The sequence below is a fragment of the Callorhinus ursinus genome, unplaced genomic scaffold (assembly GCF_003265705.2).
Source record: "Callorhinus ursinus isolate GAN/ISIS: 27379988/994484 unplaced genomic scaffold, GSC_fseal_2.0 scaffold37, whole genome shotgun sequence".
Classification (NCBI taxonomy): domain Eukaryota; kingdom Metazoa; phylum Chordata; class Mammalia; order Carnivora; family Otariidae; genus Callorhinus; species Callorhinus ursinus.
The window spans coordinates 4,295,590-4,313,823 of NW_027397099.1; the positions used below are offsets into that span (position 1 = coordinate 4,295,590).

At 42.2% G+C, this 18,234-nt stretch overlaps 1 protein-coding gene and 1 long non-coding RNA gene across 2 annotated transcripts in view; one reads left to right on the top strand and one right to left on the bottom strand.

Moving 5' to 3' along the window:
• Positions 1 to 4,792, bottom strand: part of LOC141370531 (uncharacterized) — an 88,351-nt gene extending 83,559 nt beyond the window's left edge. Inside the window, exon 1 of the long non-coding RNA XR_012374617.1 lies at positions 4,670 to 4,792. This is a non-coding gene — a long non-coding RNA (uncharacterized lncRNA). The remainder of the gene's footprint in view (positions 1 to 4,669) is intronic.
• PSMD7 (proteasome 26S subunit, non-ATPase 7) lies at positions 4,769 to 13,463 on the top strand. Its single transcript, XM_025889033.2, has 7 exons — positions 4,769 to 4,953; positions 7,004 to 7,095; positions 8,147 to 8,239; positions 8,979 to 9,076; positions 9,624 to 9,704; positions 11,751 to 11,842; positions 12,522 to 13,463. The coding sequence occupies exons 1-7, from the start codon at positions 4,880 to 4,882 to the stop codon at positions 12,958 to 12,960; spliced, it is 969 nt and encodes a 322-aa protein (XP_025744818.1). The 5' UTR covers positions 4,769 to 4,879; the 3' UTR covers positions 12,961 to 13,463.
• The last annotated feature ends 4,771 nt before the right edge of the window (positions 13,464 to 18,234 follow it).

Consider the following 18,234-nt stretch of genomic DNA (forward strand, 5'->3'; position numbering starts at 1 on the left):
GCAAGATACGAAATCAACATACAAAATCAGTTGGGTTCCTGGGGCTCCTGTCTAGCTCAGTTAGTAAGCATGTGACTCTTGATCTCAGGATTGTGAGTTCAAGCCCCATGTTGAGTGTGAAGCCTACTTTAAAAAATAAATTTTAAAAAACATGCTTATTAAAAAAATCAATTGGGATTCTATATACTAACAATAAAATATCTGGAAAAGAAATAAAACAATCCCATTTACAATAGCATCAAAAACTGCAATATACTTAAGAATAAGTTTAACCAAGGGCAAAAGATCTGTACACTGAAAATTATGACACTGATGAAAGTTTAAAAATGACACAAATAGGGGTGTCTGGGTGACTCGGTCGGTTGAGCATCTGCCTTCAGCTCAGGTCATGATCCCAGGGTCCTGCAATCCCTGGGATGAAGCACCGCATCAGGCTCCCTGCTCAGTAGGGAGTCTGCTTCTCCCTCTGTCCCTCCCCCCTGCTCATGATCTCTCTCTCTCTTTCTCACGCTCTCTCAAGTAAATAAATAAAACCTTTAAAAAAAATGACACAAATAAATGGAAAGATATTCCATGCTCATGGATCAGAAGAATTAATACTGTTTAAATGTCCAGACTACTCGAGCTATCTATAGATTCAATGCAATCCCTACCAAAATTCCAATGACATTTCTCATAGAAATAGAAAAAAAATCCTAGAATTTGTATGGATTACATTTGTAAGGATTACAAAAGACCCCCAAATAGCCAAAGCAAACTTGAGCAAAACAAACAAAGCTGGAGGCATCATACCTCCTGATTTCAAACTTTATTACAAAGCTATAGCAATCAAACAGTATGGTAGGCATAAACACAGACACACAGGCCAATACAACAGAATCAGAGTTCAGTGGTCGATATCTGACAGGGAGCTAAGAATACTCAAAGGGGAAAGGATAGTCTCTTCATTAAATAGTGCTGAGAAAACCAGATAGTCACATGCAAAAGAATGAAACACATCACTCACAAAAATAAACTTAAGATGAGTTAAAGACTTCAATTTAAGACCTGAAAATGTAAAACTCCTGGAAGAAAACATAGAGGGAACGGATCCTTGACACTGATCTTGACAATATTTTGGACATGACACCAAAAACGTTAAGTAGCAAAAGCAAAAATAAATGAGTGTGACTACATCGAACTAAAAACCTTCTTTACAGTAAAATAAGTGACCTATGGAATGGGAAAAAAAATATGCAAACCATATATCTAATAAGAGGTTAACATCCACAATATATGAAGAACTCATACAATTCAATAGCAAATAATAATTTTAAAAGATGGGCAGAGGATCTGGACATTTTTCCATCCATACAAATGGCCAACAGGTACATGAAAAGATGCTCAACAACATTTGTCATCAAGGAAATACAAATCAAAACCACAACGAGGTATCATCTCACACAATAATAACATGGTTATTATCAAAAAGACAAGAGATAACAAGTGCTGGCAAGGACAAGGAGAAAAGGGAACCCCTGTGCATTGTTGATGGGAATGTAAATTGGTGCAGCCACTATGAAAACAAGTATGAAGATGCCTCAAAAAACTACCAGAACTACCATATGACTTATGGTAGTTTATTTAGTCATAGCCCACTTTTGGCTATAGATACAGAGGAAATGAAATCACTATCTGAGATATCTGTACTCCTGGGTTCATTGTGGCATTATTCATAATGCAAGACATAGAAAAAACATCAGTGTCCATCAATGAATGAATTGATAAAGAAAATGGATGAATGGGGGAAAAAAGCAATAGAAAAAAAGTTATACATATATAATGAAATATTATTCAGCCATCAGAAGGAAATCCTGCTATTTGCCTCATGGATAGAGCATAAGGGCATTATGCTAAGTGAAATACATCAGAAAAACAAATACTGTATGATCTCACTTATATGTGGAATCTTAAAAAGTTGAACTTACAGAGAGTAGAATAATGGTTGCCAGAGGTTGAAAGGGTGGGGGAAATGGGTGGAAAAGTGCAAGTTTCCAGTTGTAAGATGGGGATATAATGTACAGTAACTACACTTAACAATACTGGCGTATATACTTGAAAGTTGCTAAGAGACTAAATCTGAAATGTTCTCAACCCCCCCCAACACACACACACAAAAGATAATTATGTGAGGTGAGGGCGCCTGGGTGGCTCAGTTGGTTGAGCAACTGCCTTCGGCTGAGGTCATGATCCTGGAGTCCCGGGATCGAGTCCCACATCGGGCTCCCTGCTGAGCAGGGAGTCTGCTTCTCCCTCTGACCCTCTTCCCTCTCGTGCTCTCTATCTCTCATTCTCTCTCTCTCAAATAAATAAATAAAATCTTTAAAAAAAAATTATGTGAGGTGATGCAGGTGTTAACTAACCTTATTGTGATAATCATTTTGCAATATACATGTGTATCAAATCATCATGTTGTACACATTAAACTTACACAGTTATATTAATTTAAATCTGGAAAAAGAATTTAACATTAAAAAAAAAAAGAAAAACAAAGATGATCAAAGGAGAGGAAAATGTATCATCCTTAAGGTCTCATCAGGTCCTCTTCAAGTTAAGTCCAGAATTCAATGAACAAAAGAAAGTGGAATTCTTATACCTCCTTCTGCATTCCTCTGAATGAATTCAGCCCCCAGGAGTGGCTACAATATGAAGTATGATTTCAAGACAGTTCCATTTAAAAACGGAGGGGGCAAGACAGAAAATGCCTTCCTTATGATTTCAAGCCATCTTCTTTAAACTCTTTACATATTTTAGTAAAAAATAAAGCTTTCTTTAGATTCCAATTCTTGTCTTATTTGGCACATGAGAAAAATCGAAACCTATCTTTGATCTTCTGATACCTGTTAAATTTTTCATAACAAAATTGGGGGAAGGGAATCCTTCCAAGCTCTTTCCATAACTGATACATGTCTATCCTGTGTTGAATAGCATCATATAAGAGATGAAACAAGAATTATTTACTTTGGGGGCACCAGGGTGGCTCAGTCGTTTAAGTGTCTGCCTTCCGCTGGAGGTTGTGATCCCAGGGTCCTGGGATGGAGTCTCACTTGGGGTTCCCTGCTGGGTGGGGGGGGGGGAACCTGCTTCTCCCTCTAACTGCCTCTCCTCCTACATATGCACTCTCTCTCTCTAATAAATAAACTCTTAAAAAAAAAAGTTTAAGGGGCGCCTGGGTGGCTCAGTCATTAAGCGTCTGCCTTTGGCTCAGGTCATGACCCCAGGGTCCTGGGATAGGGCCCCACATGGGGCTCCCTGTTCCACCGTGGGAAGCCTGCTTCTCACACCCCCACTCCCCCTGCTTGTGTTCCTGAAATAGCTCTTGCTATTTCTCTGTCAAATAAATAAAATCTTAAAAAAAAAAAGTTTAAGAGTATCTACTTTGAATCAGGCACTAAACAACAGCAAGCATGCTTTAACACATCACATAATGGGGGCTGACTTAAATTTTAAGTTGTGTTATCTTTAGTAGCAATCATTACTAGCCAAATCAAAAACATTAAAATGAATGAGGAAAATCCAAAGCAATGTTCCCAAAAGTAGGAAGAGTACATATAATAAAAATGATGGGTAGAACCCAGAAAAGAATTATCAAAAGCTCCCTGATTACAGTGGAAGGAGACCAAAATTCAGCGCAGAAGTCTTGGTTATTCTTCAGAGAGGTCAGATGTGACCTCAGGTGCTATGGGGAAGGTAAGTTGTTCAGACGGGGCAAACAAGGGCGCCTAGATGGGTTAGTCAGTTAAGTGCCTGCCTACAGCTCAGGTCATGATCCAGGGGTCTCGTGATCAAGTCCCACTTTGGGCTCCTTGCTGGGTGGGGAGGCTGCTTTGCCCTCTGCCTCTGCCCTCCTCCCACCCCCCGTTCATGCCCTCTCTCTAATAAATAAAATCTTAAAAAAAACAAGACAGGGCAAACAATAAGCAAATAAGTCAAGTTGCTTAAGTATTGTTTTTGTTTACACAAACAGCAACTTAAAATTAGAAATACAAACCTGTATGGAATTAAATAATTTGCCTCCTTCTGCAAATACGCTTTTAAGTTTTTGCCTCCCGCATTACCCACTTCAGTCATTTTTCTCTTTCCTAGCTAAATACCAAAACATACTTCGCATTAGTTTTTACCCTTACTTCAACCCTTACCTAAGCTTTCATTTCAAAATCAACCTGAATTATCTGACTTGAGGCACAAACTGAATTCTTCTAGCCCTAGTTAAATGGTAAGTAATATAAACAGGGAGAAAAATATAAAGACAGGTTAACTGCCAAGTGTCCATAGTAAATATTAAGGGTTAACTCCCCGATAATGAGATAAATTACCAAATCTACTTCAACGACGGGCCCTAATGCTAAAGATTTTTTAAAGTTGAGAAACCTTGGAGGATTCTGGCTTGAAACAAAGGTGAACATTTTCTGGGTGGTAGAGATTATGAGTTATTACTTTTTTTCTAGTCTTCAAACCAAGTGGGCGGGGGGGGGGGGAGGCTGTGAACTGGGAAAGAACTAAAGCGAAAAGCCGCTGCAGGTAACGGTGCGGGCCCAATACCAGGAGGTCAACCTTTATCAGTCTCCACTGTCCCTTTAGCTTCGAAGACCAGGGAAACTCGTAGCGAGTCACCCAAGCCGGGCCCCACCTTGCTCCGGCCTTTCCCCTCCTCAAGATGGCAGCAGGCGCGAAAATCCGGGGCGGCGCGCGCGGCACTCTGGGAGCGGAAAAAGAGGACCGCGGCGGCGGCCGAGCCGGAAGAGGAGGAGCCGGGCCTGAAGGATCCGCGAGAGTCGCTGCGACTTGCCGGTGTTTGCGGGTCGCAAGGAGCGGGGCTTGGCGGGCGGGGTGTGTCGCGATGCCGGAGCTGGCGGTGCAGAAGGTGGTAGTTCACCCCCTGGTGCTGCTCAGTGTGGTGGATCATTTCAACCGGTGAGCGGTTGCGCGGGGCGGCCTATCGGGATCGCCGTTGCTGAGTCACTGGCACGCTGGGACAGCGCGTTGGCCGCCGGGGCGCTGAAGGGCCGGGGGGTGGCATTGATTCCCCGAGGGGCCCGGACCAGCGTCGGATCACCAAGCCTAAATCACCCCGCCTCGTCCCCCGCCCCCAGCCGGCACTCCGCGGCTCGGACTGCACGTTCCTTTTACCCAAGTCCGTACGCTGCCAGAGTATGGGGGGGGGGGAAGAAGCTTCATTTAGCCCTGATCCCCCAGGCCTCGTGCCCATCTGTCACCTCGTCAGCCCCTTTTCACTAGCAAGACTCGGTGCCTCGTGGGAAAGCCCTACAGATTTGCGCTTCTGTGCCTCTGAAAGCTGTCACCACAATTTTGGTCTCAGCGCCTTGAAGGGCTCCCTTGAAGAGCTGTGGTTTCTAAGCAGGCATCTGTTTTGACGGTAACCTAAAATGTAGATTAGGTGTCAAGCTTTTCTTTTAAAAATGAGAGCGTTAGTTGCTTTGGGCATTAATGAATAAGCCGAAACATCCACAGAGTTTCTTCCGCCTTCCCTTCCCTTGTTTTGGAGCTGTTCATCCCGCTGGACCTGTTACACGTGTTCATAACTTTTACAAGATAATTACTTGAATTGGCAAGTGTAAAGACCCACTTGGGAGCATCTGCTATAAAGTCAGTTTCGAAGTGGCTGTTCTCTTGCAACTTGCGTTGTACAACTACTCATTCAACCATAGCTAATAAAACAGTGAAGACTCCATGAGGTTTAGGGTCCCCAGTTCCACTGCTTTGTAGAGCCTTCAGCCTAACAGGATATGCATGCATTCCCACTGTACAGTAAGTAGTCACTGTCTTTCTCCCTTGGATACTAGAGGTGCTAAGGGGACAAGCACCATTTCAGCTCCATCTGGAGGACATAGTGCAAACAGACACTGCTAGGTGCTGTCATAAGAGATGTAGGGTTTTAAAAAAACACAAATGGATTTTTGTAGACCAAAAGAAAAGCACATGAGCGTGGAACTTTCCTTTGAAGTGTGGATATTCAGTGTCTAAGATTACCCTCCAAAATCAGAACCACCAGGGATACAGAAAACTTTGACCCAAATCCCAAATTTAGTAAGCATTTATACATTTGCCAGCCCATATGCTTAGAAAAATAGTACAGTGAAACCAGTGACTGTTAAGGAACTGAAGTTCGTTTTACAGTGGCCTCTGTCTTTCCTTTGAAAGTGGAGTGGTATTGTGTCTGTGTCTCATTTGCTAGTGGTCAAAGGAGAATTCTACATGAAGGTCAGTGAAATGAGATTGTATCAGAGAGGTTTGACTAGTAGATAGACATTCTGAAGTAAACTGACTCATTCAGCCATCCTGTCAGTGTGATTAGTCACCAGCACACTTCTGACTTGTGCCTGATTAAGCCATTCAGAGAGACCACAGATGGCACACACATACCTCAGCGTCAGAACCCATTTTCTGAGCCCCTAGAAGGTACAAAGAATTAGAACTTAGAGTGGGGCATGTCCACATGGAATAGATATTCCAGAGAGCAGTTGGCAAGCCAGCCCATGAAAGTGGTTCTACTTTAGCATCTTTATCTCTGAAGATATTTAAGGATAGGGAAATGAGGAAAGTTTAAAGGAGAAAACTGCAAAAGAAAAAGTTAAAGGTGGCAGCACAACTTAAATGTACTTTTCAAACACCAACCAAATAACTTTTTAAAACTCTTCATACCTGGGGGGGTTCGTTTTCTCCCATTTTGAGGTTCTAGAAACTGAAATTTTTCCAAGTGTGTATTTCTTGCAGTTAACAGTGTAAAGACTGCCAACGTACAAAGTTGGTGAATTATCCATTATATTTATTAAAATTTAATATTAAGAACTAACCTGACACTATTATATTTGTTTAGTAGGATTAGTCTCCAGGTAAGCTAAATTATATCTGTACCATTGATATTTCCTATTGAGTATCTATCTAATTGTTGGGTCCATGTCTCTGTGTGCCCGTCAGACTGACCTTCTGCTTTCTTCTTCAGAATAGGCAAGGTTGGAAACCAGAAGCGCGTTGTTGGTGTGCTTTTGGGGTCATGGCAAAAGAAAGTACTCGACGTGTCCAACAGTTTTGCAGGTACAAATCTTACATTCTGAGCCTGGGTTAAAATGTCATAGATCTTTAAAATTAAAAAAAAAAAAAAAAAAAACTTTTGTGGTTTCCATTTTTACTACAACCCAGAAATTCTTGTCAGAATTGCTAAAGTATAGGAGGAAGGCTTAAGGTTACTCACTAAACTGAATAGTAAATATTTTAAATTTGCAGGCCATATGGTCTCCATTACAACTGCTCCGCCCTGTATTATAGCAAGAAAGTAACTATAGACAGTATGTTGACCAAGGGCTAGCTGAATGCTAGCAAAACTTGATAAAAATAGGCAGCTCTGATGTCTTTTGTAAATCCCTGCACTAGACTGTTCACCATGGTTATGGGTTGGCAGGGGGAGATGGAGACCATTACCTTTTACTCAATGTCATGAACGTTTACAAGAATGTATCCTTGTATTTTACGATTAAAGTAACAACAAAGAACAAAATAATTGCTCTAGAATGAACTCTAGACTAGAGGTCATGAACTCCAGTATCTGAAAAGACCAAGCAGTAATATTATTCATCAAAGGGATTAGGAAGGGATGGGGCTTTTAGCAAACTGACAAGCATGTGTCCATTTTAAAGGGGGAAACCTTGGGCCCCTGGGTGGCTCAGTTGGTTAAGCGACTGCCTTCGGCTCAGGTCATGATCCTGGAGTCCCGGAATCGAGTCCCGCATCGGGCTCCCTGCTCAGCAGGGAGTCTGCTTCTCCCTCGGACCCTCCCCCCCTCATGCTCTCTCTATCTCATTCTCTCTCTCAAATAAATAAATAAAATCTTTAAAAAAAAAATAAAAATAAAGGGGGAAACCTCTATCTGGCTCTAGCCAGTTGTTGCCAGGCCTTCCAATTTCAAGAGAAGCTGGAAGTCTGGATTTTTATATGAAATCTCCCAGTTTTTAATGAGAGCAACTCAAAAATGATTTTAATACCATGCTAGACAAACCACTTAGGTGGATCCAGTGTGGCCTAGGGGTCTTCGTAGGCTAGTTCTGTCCAGCACCCTAAACTAAATCTTACTTTTTTTCTCTCTCTTTAGTCCCTTTTGATGAAGATGACAAAGATGATTCTGTCTGGTTTTTAGACCATGATTATTTGGAAAACATGTACGGAATGTTTAAGAAGGTCAATGGTATGTCTTGATGTTTTGTTTTGTTTTTTAAGAAGGCATTGTGGCATTGATTTATATGTGTGTGTATTTGTGTGTGCGTGCACCCAGGTACATGCCCCTGATGTCTTTTTGTTTCTTAGTATGCCCTTTTCTTTGTTTAATGTCAAGGGCTCTTTCACTTAGCTATACTTAAGTAAGACTAATGGTAGTAGAGGAATGAGGCAGAATAAATGAGAAACTGGAGTAGCAATTTAAGGCCAGCTAGACCCACCTAGGTTTCGGATCTAGCCCTCTGTAGCAGAAAAGTGAAGAACTATTAAACAAAATCCTGTTGCCCCGAGAGCTTAAATACCATCAGGGTAAATATATCTCTCTGTCACATGTATCATTTTCATTTTATTTCATTATAGCAACCACATATGCTTTGGAAATGTTTATTTCCACAACATTCACAGTTCCAGTCTCTGTGACCTAGAGTTGCATTTGTTTATGTGTTGCCTTGGACTTGTTTTCTAGTGTCATGTGTGACTGATCTCAACTAGTCTGAGACACAGATATCTCTGCATTTCCCTCACTGCTTATTTTCTAAGAATTCTGTTTTTCAGTTTTAGATTTCACAAGTATGTCAAGATTTAAAATAGATGTCTGGAATTTTTAAAAAAGTAGAGAACATAAGGGCTAGAGTTCTTACCACCCTTTTTGAGGGAATTCTGTAGATTTTCATGTAACAGTTCAAACCCACTAATGTTTTCCTTCCCAGCCAGAGAAAGAATAGTTGGGTGGTACCACACAGGCCCTAAACTACACAAGAATGACATCGCCATTAACGAACTCATGAAAAGATACTGCCCTAACTCAGTAAGTGCTCTCTATCTTTAAAACTCTTGAATGGTATTCCTTGCCAGCTAACATACAAGTATCCTAGGAAGGATTCGGGTAGCAAATCATTTCACTGCTTTTTCTCTAAACTGCTTGTGTTAATTTGTTTTGTATAGTATACAATAACCCAGGATATTTATTAAGTAACAGTAAATATGTGCTAAGTGCTTAATCCTCTCAGTAGCTAAATGGGGTTGTTCTCCTCCTTACAACAAGAAAACTGAGGTTCAGAATTGTTAGTAAGGTCTCATACATGTGGGGACCAGGATCAAACCACTGGCTATCTTGATTCTGGGTTCCTCATGCTTGATAACCGCACTATACTACCTCTCAGCTTGTTGATGGATGGGGGTGACGAGCAGAGCACATGGTGGGATCATATGAAATGTAGACTCATTTTTGCTGAAAATTCCAACTCTTTTCTGGTTGAATGAATGAAATAGCTTCAGTAATCATCATCAGTAGAATGGCTATGATTGTTCCTTACGTGCTTGGTGTGAGTTGCTAAGGTGTGTTTTTCTGCCAGGTACTGGTCATCATTGATGTGAAGCCAAAGGACCTAGGACTGCCCACAGAAGCATATATTTCAGTAGAAGAGGTCCATGATGTAAGTCCTCATGCTATGAGCCAAGGAGATTAGATTCGCTGCTTATTGGATAATCTGGATTTTGTGTTAATTTTTTAAGTCAACAAATCTTTATCTCTAATAAAGCGTAGGTTGTTGATTTTTGTCAACAGTTTGATAGTTTCTTTCTCCCTTGAGTTTTTGAATCCCCAAATTTTAAAAATCAAGAGGACCACAGAAATCTAAAATCCTCTTTTACACATGAAATTGAGGCCCAAAATTATCATATGATTGCCCAGAGATGTTCACAACAAAGTAAACGCAGAGCCTCGTGAGCTTAGTCTTAATCTAATGCAGTTTCCACCATTCGGCTCCTCTGTGCCAGCATTCCCTTCTTGAAGTTTTTCATTCCCTATAGACGAGACACAGGTTTTCAAATAGAGTGACTCAGAGCTGCCTGGAGCCAGATGGCAAGACCCATCTGTGTGATTTGACACCTGAATACTCGGCTCCACAGCATCCAATACCTGCCGTGTGCTTTGGGTGTAGACACAAAGAGGTTCCGGAATATAGCTTTTCTCTATTTCCAGGAAAACTAAACTGATTTCAGGGTAGCATTTGATGTGAAAATATATGTGTTTTGTTGTGAGCATAAAATTTTGCACTTGAGCTCAATCTTGAATTCCCAGAATCAAAAGTCTGAGGATAAGGTCTGCCTTTGGATTTAGATATGTAGACTTTATCCTTATATTCAGTTTTTAAATCAGGGAAAAGATTTTAGGTTAACTCCCTGCAGGTGTCTCTTGCACTGAGCTCCATCTTCTTGTTCCTCTTTCTGCCTTGCCACCAGGGACCTTAGATTGAAATTTATTTCCTTGTTGCAGTAAGTCTTTCATCCTCGGTCTGATATAGTTGTTTTTGTTTTTATTTTTTAAGATTTTATTTATTCATTTGAGACACAGAGAGAGAACACAAGCAGGGGGAGAGGCAGAGGGAGAGGGAGAAGCAGGCTCCCCACTGAGCAGGGAGCCCGATGTGGGGCTCGATCCCAGGATCCCAGGACCATGACCCGAGCCAAAGGCAGACACTTAACCATCTGAGCCACCCAGCCGCCCCCCTGATACAGTTTTTCAAGTTAATTTTACCCTGCCTTTTTCAAAAAGGAATCAGAGGTTCTTACACACAAACACACACACACACACACCCCAAGATTTTTAAATAGGGGACAGAAGGGAGATGAAGGCCACAATATTAAATGAAGCCGAGGAAAAATGAGCACCTGAAAAGGCATTCCATGCAGTCCTGACCATTCCAGCAGACAAAGTCAAGAGGAAAATGGCATTTGCAGGATTTACACTGTCCTGGAAAAAATAATTACTACAAACATTTATACCACTTAATATAAGTTAAGTGACTTTCCCAAGGTCCCACAGCTCACATGGCAGAGCCAGACTTGGAACCCAGGTGGTCTGGCTCCAGAGTGCCCCCACTGCTATGCCGTCCTGCCTTGCGGACATTTTACAGCCATTACAGACCATGTACAGCCTCTTCTGGTGTGAGATCTGAGGAAAATTTCTCCTGAATCCTGTCAGGAAGCCACTAGGTGATAAAGTGAACAATATACCTGAACGGACCCTTTGACTAATTCAGGCCACCAGAAAGCCGGTTATGCTGACTGCATTGTTTTGGTGCTCTGGTATCATTCGATCTGAAGGACAGTAGACGGTTAAAAGTTAGATTATCTGACATCAGCTTGCCTCCAGTACACGTATTCTGTATACTGCCTATTCTAGAAAGAACTATATGCTTTAAAAATCATCCTAATTGAGACTTCCTCAAGTGTCCATCCCCACAGTGGGCTTAAGGGATTATCAAGATTTTCCTCAGAGACAGGGAGCAGGGCCACTGCAGCCTTCTAGACAAAGGCTGAGCTTTCAAAGCAAACCTCGCCCATTTCTGCTGGCACTTGGGAAGCCTAGTGATGCACCCAAGAGGTGATATGACTGAAAGCAGAGGAATCAAGGTGTGAAAGGAGTATGTGCCAGGGTGTTTGTAAGTAAATAACTATAGTTCAGCCTCCTCTCCCAGGATGGAACTCCAACCTCAAAGACATTTGAGCACGTGACCAGTGAAATTGGAGCCGAGGAAGCCGAGGAAGTTGGAGTCGAGCACTTGTTACGGTGAGCGTCAGGATGGCATTGGAATCATAAGTGGCCCAAGAGGCTCTATTAGGAGTGGGGAGATATGGGTTCCAGGCTTGGATCAGTGTCTCGAGTTACAGTTGATGACTGTGGATAATACATCTTTGTCGGCAAAGGGCAGTGTTGACTAGGACAGGAACACGTGTGGGAAGGAAATGGAGGTGTGCGTTCTTCCTGTGTATATTGTTTTCAGTGAAGGGAGCGAGCTGTCTGCGGAGAAGCTATGTTAGGATGGGTTTTTATTTTAAAATACTATAACCCTGACTTTATTCGAAAGGGTCATAGTTTTTCTCAAATAAGATTCCCTGCAATTCAAAAAGTTAGTCCTGACTGATGGAAGCTTCTCACAACAGCGTATAGATGGGGGTGGAGAAAATGCCATCCTTTTCAGGACCAGGGAAGTCGAAATAGATAGCTTTTTTTTTTTTTTTTATGTGAAGATGGTTTCATTTTGGTTCTCTTTTTTGAAAAATGTCCTGTGATAAGAAAGATAAAATATATGCCTCCAAATCAAAACTAAGGCAGTTTACGAAGTAACATTTTTCTTTTGAAAACTTGCCCTTCCCCACAAAGCTGGGAGTTTGCCTAGATCGTGAGAACCTATGTGATAATATAGTATACTGATGCTTTTTCCTGCTCTTCTTATGGGTTATTACAGAGATATCAAAGACACTACAGTGGGCACTCTTTCCCAGCGGATCACAAACCAGGTTCATGGTTTGAAGGGACTGAACTCCAAGCTTCTGGATATCAGGAGCTACCTGGAGAAAGTGGCCACGGGCAAGCTGCCCATCAACCACCAGATCATCTACCAGCTACAGGACGTCTTCAACCTGCTGCCAGATGTCAGCCTCCAGGAGTTTGTCAAGGCCTTTTACCTGAAGACCAACGACCAGATGGTAGTGGTGTATTTGGCCTCGCTGATCCGTTCCGTGGTCGCCCTGCACAACCTCATCAACAACAAGATCGCCAACCGGGATGCAGAGAAGAAAGAAGGGCAAGAAAAAGAAGAGAGCAAAAAGGATAGAAAAGATGACAAAGAGAAAGAGAAGGAAAAGAGTGATGGAAAGAAAGAAGAGAAAAAGGAGAAAAAATAAAACATGTAGCTTTTTAATTTGTAAATTAAAATCTTATAAACTAACTCAGTGTGCCACTAGAGGGTTCTTTTTCCTTTAAGTGCTTGTTAAAAAGCTGTACTGCTGAGAGCTCTCTGGCCCGGGGCCCCCTCGCTGTGGCGGGGAAGCGAGTGCACAGAGGCACTGAGCTCAGAGCCGACCAGCGGCTTAGGCTGCCATGCGTGGGGGATACGATAGCTCAGCCTTCAGAAAAGTGAAGAGGTAAACAGAACCTTACTGGTACTCTTCACTCTTACCTATCAAACTGGAAGTTGAATTTCCCCCATCTCAGAAGACTCTTGGGGTTGGTTTTTGGCAGTTTGCAGAACTGCAAAATGGAATGCATGAATTCCGTAAGCCTTAGAACACCCTGAGTTCTGACCCCTCTGAACTCTGTACCTGGAGCTCTGGCATTATCAGGGCTTGGGATCCAGCTCCATATATTGTTTACCTTCGAAGACACAATTAAATGACTTGGTTTGTAAGTCTGTGTTCTAGTCGTCTTTGGTTCTGGGAGTGACAGTCCTTTTCAGAAGCAGCCAAGACTTAGTTTTTAGTTGAAGCTGCCTTAAAGAATTTAGACTTGGAATCTTTGATGAAAGAGAGTCTCACTCCTTTAAAAACAACCTGATGGTGAGAAGAGCTCTCGACTGAGCCCAGAAGACCTGGGTCCTAGTTTGTGCCTCAGGTTTGTCATCTGTGAAGTCCCTAGAGCAGTTTTTCATAAGGGACACAGTTACGGATACATGAGACCCCAAGGTCAGTGGGATGTTTCGGAGGATGGAACAAAGTTTCCCCAAAAGAAGTGCTCAGGGCTCAGAACAAGTAAGTAATCATTTGACCTACAGGAGTCCCTTAGATATTAATTCCCTCTCTTGAGCAGATAGAACCTAAGAGTTCTCTAATGTACCATATGGAGTATCAATGTTCAAAAACAAGAATATAATAAAATAGCACTAAAATTAAGTTGAATCTCAGAAACCACTTTACAGTGTCCTAATGTCTCAAAGTTTATCAGAAACATCAATTTTTATTCCAAAGAGCTAATTAGTAGAAATTGGGAGTTGACAGTATGATGTGTAAATAAGCTTTTATTCTACTTAATAGGGGCATGCCAGTGTAAGGGCTTGACTTCAAGTTTCACGAAGATTCTGACCTAAAATGGGATGGTCAGAGAGAAACTGGAGAACCAACTTTTACTTGTCTATTTCAGCAGTCAAAATCAGGGTTGCTGCATCTAATTGGATAAAATATTTGAAATAACAGTCAAGGCCTGAGATCTACTTAAAACCACAGGAGTGTTGAAGAAGCTTTTGAAATTTGGTTACCACGTTTCAAATATACTGATGTAAGAAAGGGAACCTGAACATTAACTCTCCAGCAAATGGGCAGGAAAGAGCCAGGATGTTTCTGGGGCTAGGCGGGGAATGATGAGAACGTCATCCCAAGGAGTGGATCATTTATGTAAGGGTCAGGGGGCAATCAGAGACCACACAGGATTCCGGTCCACTTTTAGTAATATAATCTGTACTTAAACAGCTCTCCAGGGTCTTCTAACAACACAATGCCACACACTTTAAAGTTTGTCACCATTTCATAAACTGGAAAGTTCGTGGAGCAATAAGACCATGGGAATACCCAGACCTTGCTATATGTAATAGTTTGACCCACGAATGGGCAGAATTGACTTCTACCTTTTTTTAAGATTTTTTTTTTTAATTTTTAATCTCTTCACCCAACATGGGGCTCAAACTACAACCCTGAGAGCAAGAGTCACATGCTCTACTGACTGAGGCAACCAGATGCCCCAAACTGAATTCCACCTTTCTAACAGGATCCTCTATTTCTTGCAAAAACAGTTTGTAGACTGTAGCTTAGGCTTATTTTCTAAAGCAAAATTGACATCCTATATAAGAGAGTGACCCTCATAAGGTTATTCATAAAGTCTTGCTTACACAAACAGCAGCTGAATTCACTACATAACCCATGACCCTCACCTGAAATAAAGCCTTGTGTCTGTATAGCCTGGCAGTCTCAAGATGAGATCTCTAAACTACGGTCTGTTGTTTTTGAAAATACCAAAAATTACGTCTTGGAAAAAGTCTGCCCCAAAGTCTAGATCCCGTATCTGTCGCCACAACATTATCCTCACTCCACTTCTAATGCTTCAGACTGACTTGTTAACAGAATACAGGCCGCTCTCACTACACACATTACAGAGGATGGTATTCGTGCCTTACTGGTTTTGTGTGATAACTAACATCTGAAATATCCCTCAACTTGTAAGTTATCCTTCATGTAAAGATGGAAACTATCAGAATGGAACAACTCTGGGCCAACTAATTAAATGTTAATTATGCTCAGCCCTCCAACCACTAAAGGGATAAGAGAGAAGTAATCCTGTTAAAGAGCTACCCTATTACTTCTCCAGTGTGCTAGATGCAGAGTATACCTTTCCATCAGGAAACAGCAACCTCAGAATGGCAATCCAATTTCTGGAGGACCCTGCAGCTATGAGAACTTTCACTTCACACAAAAGACTGGACACAGCCCTCATAAAAGAATGAAATCAGGGTTGTTCGTTAAACTACAACACACTAAGAAAACTACTTCATTTGCCCCTGTTCCCAGAAATGGGGAGGATTTGGGGCATGCTTCAAAGGCAAGGAACCATTTGATTTATGTGACCAACAACCGCAGATTTTTTACAGCTTTCCTAAACAAATTCATTCCAAATTATTCGATGTAATAGAGACAAGTACTAATTTGCTTATCTATGCTATTCGACTCCGTATCATCGGTGTTTGCCTGGGAGCAGCAAAGAGTTCAGATCTTTCAAAAAATAATAGACATTCTTGTTGGGGGAGTAGGAAGAACGTGACTCAGAAAGCAGGGAAATGGAAGTGGGGAAAGAAAATAGAGGAAAAGAAAGGAAGGGGAGACCAGGGAAGTTAATGTTTCCAGGGCATAAATCCAGAGAAACCTTTTTCTCAGCATTCCCCTTTGGAGCCAATCTGTTCTTTGACACTAGAGGGCGCCATTGACTCATCTCGTCTCCTGGCCAGAGAAGCCTTTGATGTCCGTTTAGCACAGGATGGCGAACCTTTCTCAGAGTTGCCTCCCCTCACTTCTGCTTTGGGCGGGCTGCAACCAGCCAGACAAGATTTTTGAAGGAACGTGGAGAGTGTATGGGTGCAAAAAGATTGGGTCAGGTTGCCACTCCTCCTCCCTTGCTGTTCCCCACTCACACTGCTGCTTGAGCAATGAATATACATGGTCTTCTCTGCTTTCAGATAGCTCGTTCTTTGATTTTCCTCACTGCTGATACCACTCCTGGTCTCTTTAAAAACCATATTCAGTGGTGTCCTGGTAAATGTGAAACAACTAGTTCTCCAAAGAAAGAGGGAGGCAGGGTTTGATTTGTAGCCTTGGCCAATTCCCCTGGTGTAAATACTCCCACCATGGCTGGATGGCAAGATCCCAGCATTAGCTGGGAAGAGACACACAGTAGCAGAGCATTACAGGGTATTTCCTAAACACAGATATAATAGACAACACTAACCTCAAGAACATGCACGGCAGTAAAATGTAGTAGCATTATCTGGATATGATTGTATTTTGAGTATGACCTTTTTAGATATAATTTATTTCAGTAAAAATTTGTACAACTTACCTACTTCATGAGACTCTCTGGGAATCTGTGTTTTTAAGATGCTCTCCTTGGGGTTCCTGTATACATTGAAGTGAGAGAACCTTTATTTTGATATAGACAAATCTATCCATTTCTTGCCCTGGTTAGCACTCTATGAGTCATATTTAAGAAGTCCTTTCCCAGCTCTGGGGGCGCCTGGGTGGCTCTGTCAGTTAAGCTTCCGACTTCGGCTCAAGTCATGATCCCAGGGTCCTGGGATTGAGTCCCGAGTCAGGTTCTGCACTCAGCAGGGAGTCTCCTTGAGAATTCTCTCCCCCTGCCCCTCCCCCCCCAAATAAATAAAATCTTTTAAAAAGTCCTTTCCCTGGGACGCCTGGGTGGCTCAGTTGGTTAAGCGGCTGCCTTTGGCCCAGGTCATGATCCCAGGGTCCTGGGATCGAGTCCCACATCGGGCTCCTTGCTCAGCAGGGAGCCTGCTTCTCCCTCTCTCTCCCTCTGCTTGTGCTTTCTCTGTCAAATAAAATAAAATCTTAAAAAAAATAAAAATTAAAAAAAATAAAAAAGTCCTTTCCCAGCTCAAGACTTCTTCTCAAACACATCTCTATTACACTCCACGAAGTGTCTTCCTTCACAGCTTAGTACCCATATCAACCTCTTTCTATACACTACAGCTAAAGTCTGATCAATAATAACATAACTTGGCTACTCTTTTAACCAAAATAACCAACTAAGGTCCTACTTCATCTATTATCCCTTCTTTCCTTATTTTCAACCCTGGCTTTATCCCTACCTCTTACCCCTCAGCATATAAACACTCAATTCTCTCCCATCTCCACATACACACACACACACACACACACACACACACCTCTGTCCCGGTTAACTTCATTCAGCAAGTAGCCATCTGTGTTTGCTACCTTCTCTTCTTTATCTTCTAAGCATTTTTTTTAAATCTTACGCAGTCCAGCTTTTGTCCCCACCAAGCCATTAACAACCTGCACTAAAGTCACCAATGACTTCCGCTTTGCCCATCCAGTTGACCCCTGTCAGCCGTGACCTCACTTGACCTGACCTCTGAAGGCTTCTCTCCTGGTGCTTGGCCTGCTTCTCTTGGACCCTCATGGGCCCCTTTTGCTCAGTTTCCACTAAGGTGTCCTCTTACTTAACGTATCACTTATATATTTTTAAAAGTCTCAATCTATATGATGCTTCTAATTCCAAAACTTGTTCCTCCTCTTTAGTCCATATGCTGGCTAGTCACCCACTCGCCCAGAGTACAGGAGTCACACTGGTCACCCTGCTCACCTTCAGCCTCTGCTTTCAGCCACCTGCTGGTCCTACCATGTGGACCATGTCTGACTGCTGCCCTCTGCATTTCCCTGCCCCTGCTTACACCTTCATCTCCTTTCCTGTGGCTAAGGTTGCCTATCTGCCATTTCTGCGTACTTTTTCACTTTCCTTTTCCATATTCTAGCCTCGCGCCAGAGTCAGCTTGGCTAGAGGATGAATCTCAGATGGAGAGGGTTGCATGATCTTACTCCTCAGCTCATGCCTATCATCGTCATCACTTTTAAGGCCCGTCTCGCTTGAACAGTTTTTACCTT

Bases quoted from the DNA above. Each gene is read 5' to 3' on its own strand.
- PSMD7 (XM_025889033.2), top strand. From the start codon at position 4,880: ATGCCGGAGCTGGCGGTGCAGAAGGTGGTAGTTCACCCCCTGGTGCTG. The intron at 8,240-8,978 runs GTATGTCTTGAT...TTTCCTTCCCAG, and splicing joins AATGTTTAAGAAGGTCAATG to CCAGAGAAAGAATAGTTGGG. The intron at 11,843-12,521 runs GTGAGCGTCAGG...GGGTTATTACAG, and splicing joins GGAGTCGAGCACTTGTTACG to AGATATCAAAGACACTACAG.